Raw genomic sequence first — 8,914 nt, 5'->3', positions numbered from 1 at the left:
AGCTACTGTGTATAAATGTGGAAGTGCAAGTGGAGCCAGTGGAGACTACAGTGAGATGAAGGGTTCATTCTAAGTAAGTGAACAGGGGTTCAAACCTAGACTTGGCTGGATCATTCTCAGATAAGCCCCTGTGTTCTCACTACCTGCTTTTACAGCGCTGGAAAAGCATTCTCATCACAGGAAAAATAAAGAATTACCTACAGAGCAGTGAGACTCAATAAATACCCATGGCAGGAGGTAGATGAGAGTATGATGCAGCTTCTGGTAGCATCAAGCGTGTAGAGGCATGGTAGTCACCACCATACTACGTGTGCAATTCAAATTTGGGTACATCCAGCACCGCACACTACTCATCAGTTCTAATTCATCTTAGAGTTGGACAGAGATAATTTATTAGATTTCTCTGGACTAAAACCTGAAAGGCAGTATAAAAGGTTTTGTTTTTAAAAACACTGATTCTCTAAAAACTTCCAGCATGACTGTGCGTTAAGGAGGTAAGCGCTTAAAGAAAAAATCTAAAGTTCTTGTCACACTTTCCCGAGGTCGTTTTGCATTAGGTCCTGTTGGAGTCTTGGGCCTGTTCCTCACTTTGGCAGGAGACCCAGAAGCTGCAGCTTTGGGGTTGGGAACTTCTGCAAGAGCTGGTGGGGAGCTGGACTCCTGGAAGGAGCGTTGCAGCTCCACAGCAAAGTGGTAGTCCATGTGCTCTGGGAGCTCCCAGGCCAGCACATATTGGCCACACTTGTCGCAGCGCTGCTGATCTCCTGGTGAGACATGAGGGAGCAGGGCTTGCTCAGAGGGTGGCAAATTCTGCTCATTTTCCTCCAGAACTGGCTCTGACTTCAGAAGGATCCTGGAGCTGGGTGGAGTTGAGGGTGTCGGTGTAGCATCCGACAGCAGCTCCTCACAGGGCGGCCTCTTGGAAGGAGAAGCGGGGCTTCCATCTCTGGGACTCTGCTTCACAGAGGCCTCCAGCTCACACTGCTCAGAGGCAAGTCCTGCACCGTCTCCCTCTGGGTGCTCCAGGGAGCTGGGTGCAGGTGACTGAGCATGGGTAGCAGCTGGCAGGGTGGTTAGTACTGCCTCTGACTGCTGCCTTTCTGTCACCTTTTGGAAGAACGACTCAATAGCATTAGCTGGCTTCTGCCTATGCTCTTTGCTTGGGCTCCTGAAAAATTTGACCCTAGGTCTCGTGGAAGATGTGGCCTCTGTGCTGCCAGTAGCAGTGCCATCAGGTGAAGTCTCACTAGTGAGGAAGGAGGCAATGCCTGCGGAGAGGAATGTCGGAGCAGAGAACTTGCTAGCTGCAAGGTGCACTGATATGAGTGGTGGAGACCTGCAAAGGACAGACCAATGTCAACTCGGACACCATTCTGGGAAGCAAGTAGATTCCTGAGGTAAGACTTTGAACAGCATTAAATGCTCACAGGCAAGAGAGAAGGAAACTTGTGAAAGCACTTAGTCTGGGTATCTGACAAGTGGTGGGAGGGATGTTTCCTGTAACTGTTACGCTATCTCCAGAACACAGTCTCTCAGATACTGCAGGCTAGGTTGGGCACAGCAGAAAGTCTCATCCCAAAACAGCACTTCCTCCCCCAGAAAACAGGTACCAGAGCAGGGACAGCCAGCTGCCAGCCAAGACTTTCAGTCCACCACAGGCTGGAGCTACTGTGACTTCTAGTCAAAGAGAGGGCGTTAGCAACAGCCTTGTCTTAAAAGTACACTCTTGCATCTATTACAGAGCAGGAGGGAGGAAGTTGCATTAAATACAGCAGTTGTGCACCCTAGTTTTTCTGCTTGCCCCAATGGCCTCATCCCAAAAAGCATCTTTGTCCTTTTCCTGCCAGTCAGCACAACCATCAGTCACGTGAGTCAGGTCCTAGCAAGGATGCGAACCACTTCCTCCCACACTCACCAGGCCGCCTGGTGAGCCCCAGCCATATTGCAGTTTTGGATAAGGGCAAAGGCATCACTGAAGATCTTCTGGGCATCGTAGCGGGTGACAGCACAAAAGCGTGACAGCCTGGTGTCTCCCTGCATGCGGATGACCACCATCAGCTGCTTGGCCACTCTGTGGTTCTGCAAAGAGAAGACATAGCTGTGCCGCAGGCGACATCTACAGGGAAGAGCCGGAATAGCGGCAGAGACGGTCTGCCTAGAGCGCTATCCAACCCAGCTACCTCTCGATGCTATGAGACAGATGGCAGCTTGTCCTGCCTGTCCTGATCTCCAAGGGATGTGATACAGGACTGCAAGGACTTACACAACTGCCTCATGCAGACTGGCAAGCATTTTGTCCTCGCTTTTGTTCAAAGGCAGCTGTGTGCCATTTTCTGGCCTTCCTTCAGCAGCAAAGCTAGCAGCTTAACCTCACCCCGGCCTGCAGTCTACCATTTGTGGATTTAATCATATTATTTGCTCTCAAAGGTCACACCATCAGCTAAGGCCTTACAAGCTGCAACAGAACAGCAATGAGGCTGGATAAAAGTGCAGTAGGTTTCAAGTTCCTGCATCCTAAAGCACAAGAGAACCATCCTTGGCCTTGCAGCATTCTGGGACAAAGTCATCTTTTCTGACTGGACTCTTGCACACTTCTTTGCTCAGAGCACCTCAGCACTGGCATGCATCCAAGGGCAGGCTGATTTCCTTCCCCCACTCCCACTGCCCTAAGCCTCTTGCAAGCAGCTCTTGGTGAACAAAGACTTTGTGGCTTCCTTGAAGGCCTGGCCTCCTCAGGCATAGAAGGAAGGATGCTGTCCCTGCACTTCTCCTTACCTGACTCCTGTCCTTGATCAGCCTGGATTCCAGCTCCAAGGCCAGCTGCAGCAGCCAGTGTTGCACCTGGATAAAAGAGTTACAAGCAGGTCTGGGCCCACGCTCACAGCACTGCTGCCAGGTCAGAGCAGTGCTACAGACACTGAGGAACACTGCAAGGGGATCAGACCGAAACAGACATTTTTATCACAAAGCCCAACCTCTGGAGTGCTTCTGGAAGAAATGGCCCAGGCAACTCTGGAGGCAAAGCACTGCGGACACCAATCCAATCCTATCGCATTAGTACCAGATCTTGCCTAAAGGTAGTTAGGCTCCACAGCCCCGGCTCTCTTATCGCCTCTCCCCTCCTTTCAGCTAGTTACCTTCCTTCTAGCAACCAGCCCGGGAAGCTTGGTACCATGAAAGCCTTTTTGTTCATGGAAATTATGAAGCTGGACCTTTTATTTATGAGTTTTCAATTCAATTCTGTCAACAGGGCATTTATCTAGCGGTCCAAATTACTCCCTGCCACTAGACCCCTGGCTTCAATTTCAGGGCACCATGGCACAGAAAAGCAGTAGTTCTGCAAGCCAATCTCTCCTTTTGGAGTTCTTTCTTTTATTCTCCAATCCAAAAGCTGAGTTTCTTTTTGCAAGATGTTGGCTTTTCCTACCTCCTTCTGTGTCGCCAGGGCTGTTTTCCCAGGGAAGTTCTTGCTGCAGCCAATGGACTGAGGCAAGTGGCGGTTCTTGACGGGTTCATCATCAATTCCTCTGCACAGATCATAGAGCCAGGACCTGAAAGCCAAAGAAGTATGATGATGTAAAGGCAGCCAATGTGGCCCTGTGGGAATGTGGAAACACAGGGACACCCACTGCAGTGGTTCCACAGGTGCCAGTGGATAATTTGCTGCCCCGCATGCAGGCAACTGTGACAGGCACAACGGGCAGTAGAATTCGGTCCCTGCTCTGACATCAGCAGTGATGAGCTGCCTCCCTTGTTACCCAAAATGCAGCAAGTGGTACATCATTACCCAGTCTTGTCTCCAAAGTGAGTCTGGAGCTCCATCTCACTGAACTGTGTCACCTGCCCGATGTACTCCACTCCCAGGATGTCTGTGATGGCAACACCAAGCTTGCCCCCCAGGTTACGGCTACAACAGAGGAAAAAAAATAAGAGAGCACCACGTGGAAGACTATTATAAGTCTTTCTGCTGCAGCTGCCACTAGTTCAGAACAACTAAAAGCACTCAGAGGCTGGTAGGACAAAAGGGAACACTTGGTACATGACTTTTGCTAGTAGAAGGCTGAATATGGGTTGAAGTGGGAACTGCTCTTCAGCTCGCCCAGTTTCAGTGACTCTTTCAGTTCCATCTTGAAAAGATAATCCTGAACTATGCCCTTAGGAACACCTTGCACACTCCATGCTTTCTACCTACATGGTGAGGACCTTTGCCCACTCCCACTTCCCCATCATCAGTGATACGTTGAAGGTAGAGACCAGCACTACAAGTCTGGAGACCAGGGATCCATTCCTGCAGAACAGTAGGGCTGGTAACACTTCCCCACAAGAGACAGCATTTGTGCACAGTGTAGATGCTCAAAATGAAACTAAACCTGCACGCTGGAAAAACAGCTCTGTCACTACAAGGGGACACAGCTACAGCTTCCCTGCCCGTGGCTGTTGCTGGCTTACACCTGTGCATCCCAGCAGTCATCCTGAGCACAGTTCTTCCCAGGAAAAGCCCCGACAATGATGCTGTTGGGCTCTTTGGGTGCAGTTTGCTCACTAGCAGATCTGCAGCTCCCAAGCATGGTCTGTCATGCACAGCTGTAGGGGATTCCTAGCAGGATTTCCTCTCCCTCTATTAAATAGACAGATGAACAGTTACTGTGGATGTTGAAAGCCTTTGCTGACTGCTGTCAATTAGCATTAGACTGCTCTCTGGTGAGATAGCCAGGAACAGTTTCCTACTCCCAGGCCACTTTGGTCTCTTTACACAAGTAAGAACAAAACTAACAGAAGCAAGGACCACAGTAACAAAGGCAAGCAGAGCTCTCTTCCTCAGAAAAAGCCTAGACTGAGGAAGTGCAGCACCAGCATTTCAAATACGTGCTCTTGCCACACAATAAGCTCAGCCTAAGCCCCAGGCAGCAAAAAAGCAGGCAGCTCCCCAGTACTCACATACTGCTGACAGGCATCTGGCTGAAGAGCTGCGGGACAGATCGTGAAGATACCAGTGTCTGGCGGTTGGGCTTGTTTAACCCACAGGCCAGTTTTGCCAGCATCTGTAATATGGAAGAGGGTGGAAAGCTTGTTATTAAAAACTGTGCTGACTTTATTGCCCAGAACTCAACAGCACGTGCTGTTTTAGCAGTGCTAAGGGCTGCCTTTGGAGAGGCTGCCAGGAAGGGCACAGAGGTTGCATTGCTACGGGACCACCCAGCATCTCCATAATCCTCCTCCAGCTCTTTCTCTCACTATGCTTGCTCCTTCATCTTCTGTTTCTATCTTGATTTTTCTCAATGTCACAGTTTTAAGCTTCTCTCTGCAAGGTCTAAGGCAGCATAATGCTGCAAAAGGAAATTGTAAAACATACAAAAGCTAGCTTGAAAAGGATGTTCTCTCACCTATCTGCTACACTGCTTCCCTCTCACCCTAGTCTCACACAGGATCAAGAATACACAGCTGAAATAAGTATGGCCGATTTTAAAAAGTCCCATAATTTCATCTTTCACTGCTTTACCACACGTAACTAAACAAAGCCTTTTCCCCACAGAGCAGCTGCATCTTTGTTAACAGACTTTTTCAAACCCTTTCTCTTTTCTAGACAAAGCAGATCCCTTTCCTTCAGCTTTTCAGATCCAGTCATTTTGCAGCTGTCCAGATATTCTTATTTCACTGGAGACTCTTCCAAGTTCTACCACGCTGTTCCTGAAGCAAACTGCTGCAAGCTGAACCAATGACTGATGAGTTTACTTTTTCTGACACCTCTCTAATTAGCACACACTGCAGCAGGGTATGCCATTTGCGCTCCCATTACTGACTCATCCTGCTGATTGCTCACAATAACCCCAGGCTACTTCCTGACTTGCTGCAACTCAGCCAAAAACCTCTTCATTTTATTTTTTCCTGAAAGCCGCTCAAATAGAAAGGATTTTAGCCTGTTTCTGGACTTCTCCAAGCCCAGAATTTTCATCCCTAATCTCATCTCCCACAACTCTTACAGCCCAGGTCTTCAGCCCTGTCCGTGCTCAGTATTCACCTGTAATTCCTACAGCTGTTATCTTCTTATGGGCTTCATTGAAAACACTGGCTCTTACTGGAACTCAGACTGATCTCCCCAGGATCCCACTTTAGACATTCCAATTTGACTGTAATTCACTAAACAGTTATTACAGACTACAGAAATTTTAGGTAGATGCAGACAGATAACCTCATTCATGTTGTATCTTGCCAAGTTAGCATCTTCTACTTACAATGAGAAGTGCATCAGAAAAGTTTCTCCTGTATCAGACCACTGTCAAGTGTGGTACATGGCATTAGTTTGGCACAAATCATTCCTACTAAAACTTTGTTGTTATCTTCCTAGTGCTTCCAAATAGCTCATTTGGTGACTCTATATAATTTATCAGCGGAGTTCCTGGTATGCTCTAACCAGTTAGCTCATCAGGAAGAAAATGGTTTTAAATCAGGAAAAACAAGTGCAAGTAACCTTCACCCTTGAGTTTAGGGAACAGTGGGTGCCTTCACTGAATGATTTTTACTGACAAATTCACCGTGATCTGGAGGAAGAAGAATATCAGTTTGCTGGCACTGAGGTGAGCTGAGCTGCTTTTCCTCTTTCTGTTCAGTTGGTCTCTGCTGCCTGCAAGCCATGCTCTGGACGACGCTCAGCCAGCCACTGAGAGCACCTCATGCACGGCAGCAGCTGCAGAAACAAACTGACTTTGATGTTGTAATTGTGGATGATTTCCTGCTGGGCAAAATGTGCTGTGGTCTACTGAGAACCCTAAAGCTTGTTTCAGCCTCTGCAGAAAAGGCTCACACACACAGAGCTGAGCTGGCTGTGGCAGCACAGTAGCATATTCTGCACCACAGCCACGTGGTCTCTGCACTGCACTTGATACAATACATACATAGTTCTTCAGAGACAGCCCATCATCATTCCCTTATTTTCCTTAAAAATAAAACGCAAGAATGGGAGATGCTCCTATAATGAGCAGGAACGTTCTCTGTTATGGGGAGCAAATATGGAAGTTGAACATCTGTTCCATTGGAAATCTCTACACCAGTGCTCTTGTACAGCTCACTCAGCTTTGTGCCACAGTTCACTTACTGCTTTTAAGGTGAGCCTGTACAGAGCTAGCTCCAGTATCTGCATTTGGTTGGTGGAAGCTTAAGTTATATCTACAGCAGTCCAAGATGAGATGTATTTCCCCTGAGTTCAAAGCATCTGCTTAGTCTTTATCTTTTTCTCATTTTGGCCAGCGCCTGCAACTTTAAAGTTGTAATGGGTGAGACTCTTCTGCAAAGGCTGAGCTCCACAACTGCAGCATCAAAGTCAGTTTGCTTCTGCAGCTGCTGCCACGCATGAGGTGCTGGTGTGGCTGGCTGAGCATCACCCAGAGCATGGCTAGCAGGTGGCAGAGACCAACTGACCAGAAAGAGGAAAAGCAGCTCAGTACTAGCACACTGGTGTTTTCCTTCTTCCTCCAAGTCAGTGGGAGTTTGTGTCAGTAAGTTATTCTCTCGCTATTGCATTCCCCGCTCATCTTCCATCTGACAGGGTTAGAAGAACACAACGGCACTGCTGTGGCACATTCTGGCTCAGAGAAGCGAGGCTGATGCCTCACACACGTACTTTGTTGTGTGAAATCCCAGCTGAGCACCTGAATCCGGTGGCCTTCTCCACAGCCACCCTCATTTCCTCCACAACGACTGCTCCCATGGCCAGCTGCAGGTCGGGGCAGTTGAGGTTATCGAAAGACAGCGACGCCAGCCACTCCTGCAAGCCACGCTGCCGCAGCTCCTCTACAGAAAGGAACGCAAAGGGGAGCGACGTGGGTGTCGGTGAGCCCAGCAAAGGGACCGGCAGCATCGGCAAGCACCAGCAAACCGCCGCCTACATCTGAGAGCGCGCACCAGCAGCGAGGAAAGAAGCAGGCAACTTAAGAGCTACAGGCTGCGGGAGCAGGCAGCTCCCACTTCCAGCGCCGTGCTTCCAGGGAAGACGAAGCATCACCGCCCTCCGCACCGGCAGCACAGCGGGGAGGGACGCGGCGGGACGGCAGAGCCGCGCCCCGCGAAGCGCCGGCCCGGCACCGGGAGCCCCGCGGGGCTATCGGGGCCGAACCCCGCGTACCCTTGTCGGCGGGCCGGGGGCCGGGCCCGGCGGGCAGCCCCTGCACGAAGGTGGTGGGCAGCAGCTCAGCCTCCAGGGGCCGGCCCCGCAGCTCCCGCAGCCGCTCCCGCACGCTGCCCGTCAGGTCCAGGTACGCCTCGTCGATGCTGGCCCGTTCGATGGCGGCGAAGCGCGACAGCACCTCCATCACCTCGGCGCTGGCCTCCCGGTACCTGCCGGCACAGCTCAGCCGCCGCCCGCCGCTCCGGGCCCCGTCGCTCCCGGCCCTCCGCCCCCCGGCCCCGCTCACCGGGTGAGATCGGCTTTGCCCCGCGCCTCGGGCACCCGCGCCAGCAGCAGCTCGGGGCACAGCGCCCGCGCCTCCGTCGCCCACATCCCGCGGGACACGCCGAAGGCCCGCGCCTCGTAGCTCACCGCGATGATCCTAAAACGCACCGGGGCCGTGAGCGTGGGGAGAGGAGAGGAGAAGAGGGGAGGGAAGAGCCGAGCGGCCGCCGCACCTACCCGCCGCCCTGCCACTGGTTGTACTGCACCACGGCGCAGGGCCGGCCGCGCAGCCGCGGGTCGAAGCGCTGCTCCACCTGCATGAAGAAGCAGTCCATGTCCACCAGGGCCACCACCCGCTCCCGACCCCGCGACATCGCGAACCCGTCCGATCGGACGGGATGGAGGCGGAGCTGGCTGAGGCGCGCCGTGCGCTCTGGTTGCGGCAGTTCAGGAGGAGCGGGCGGCGCGCGCTCATCCCGCGGCGCGTGCGCGGAGCCGCCGTGCCCTCGCGCCTGCGCCACGCACTCT

At 51.7% G+C, this 8,914-nt stretch overlaps 1 protein-coding gene across 2 annotated transcripts; it reads right to left on the bottom strand.

The window, feature by feature from the left end:
- Positions 1 to 369: 369 nt before the first annotated feature.
- On the bottom strand, positions 370 to 8,823 carry POLH (DNA polymerase eta). 2 transcript variants are annotated; one of them, XM_042814811.1, is made up of 10 exons: positions 8,624 to 8,823; positions 8,409 to 8,543; positions 8,120 to 8,331; positions 7,619 to 7,788; positions 4,939 to 5,042; positions 3,788 to 3,907; positions 3,428 to 3,551; positions 2,776 to 2,841; positions 1,916 to 2,079; positions 370 to 1,336 (listed from the first exon to the last, which is right to left on the bottom strand). In XM_042814811.1, exons 1-10 carry the CDS (start codon positions 8,758 to 8,760, stop codon positions 487 to 489), a joined length of 2,082 nt encoding a protein of 693 aa, XP_042670745.1. In that variant the 5' UTR covers positions 8,761 to 8,823; the 3' UTR covers positions 370 to 486. The 2 variants fall into 2 exon arrangements, with proteins under 2 accessions (XP_042670745.1, XP_042670754.1); XM_042814820.1 differs by lacking the exons at positions 8,120 to 8,331; positions 8,409 to 8,543; positions 8,624 to 8,823 and adding an exon at positions 7,900 to 8,031.
- Positions 8,824 to 8,914: the final 91 nt, after the last annotated feature.

Source organism: Centrocercus urophasianus, unplaced genomic scaffold (genome assembly GCF_019232065.1).
Source record: "Centrocercus urophasianus isolate 14NV4802_14NV808 unplaced genomic scaffold, USGS_Curo_1.0 seq_10, whole genome shotgun sequence".
In the NCBI taxonomy this organism is placed as follows: Eukaryota; Metazoa; Chordata; class Aves; order Galliformes; family Phasianidae; genus Centrocercus; species Centrocercus urophasianus.
The sequence above is the reverse complement of the archived record's forward strand: the minus strand, read 5'-3'. Positions and strand labels throughout refer to the sequence as shown.

Excerpts from the sequence above, each read along its gene's own strand:
- POLH (XM_042814811.1), bottom strand. The coding sequence starts at position 8,760 with ATGTCGCGGGGTCGGGAGCGGGTGGTGGCCCTGGTGGACATGGACTGC. Across the intron at positions 7,789-8,119 it reads CCCCCGGCCCGCCGACAAGG|AGGAGCTGCGGCAGCGTGGC; the intron begins GTACGCGGGGTT and ends TCCTTTCTGTAG. Across the intron at positions 1,337-1,915 it reads GGGGCTCACCAGGCGGCCTG|GTCTCCACCACTCATATCAG; the intron begins GTGAGTGTGGGA and ends TGTCCTTTGCAG.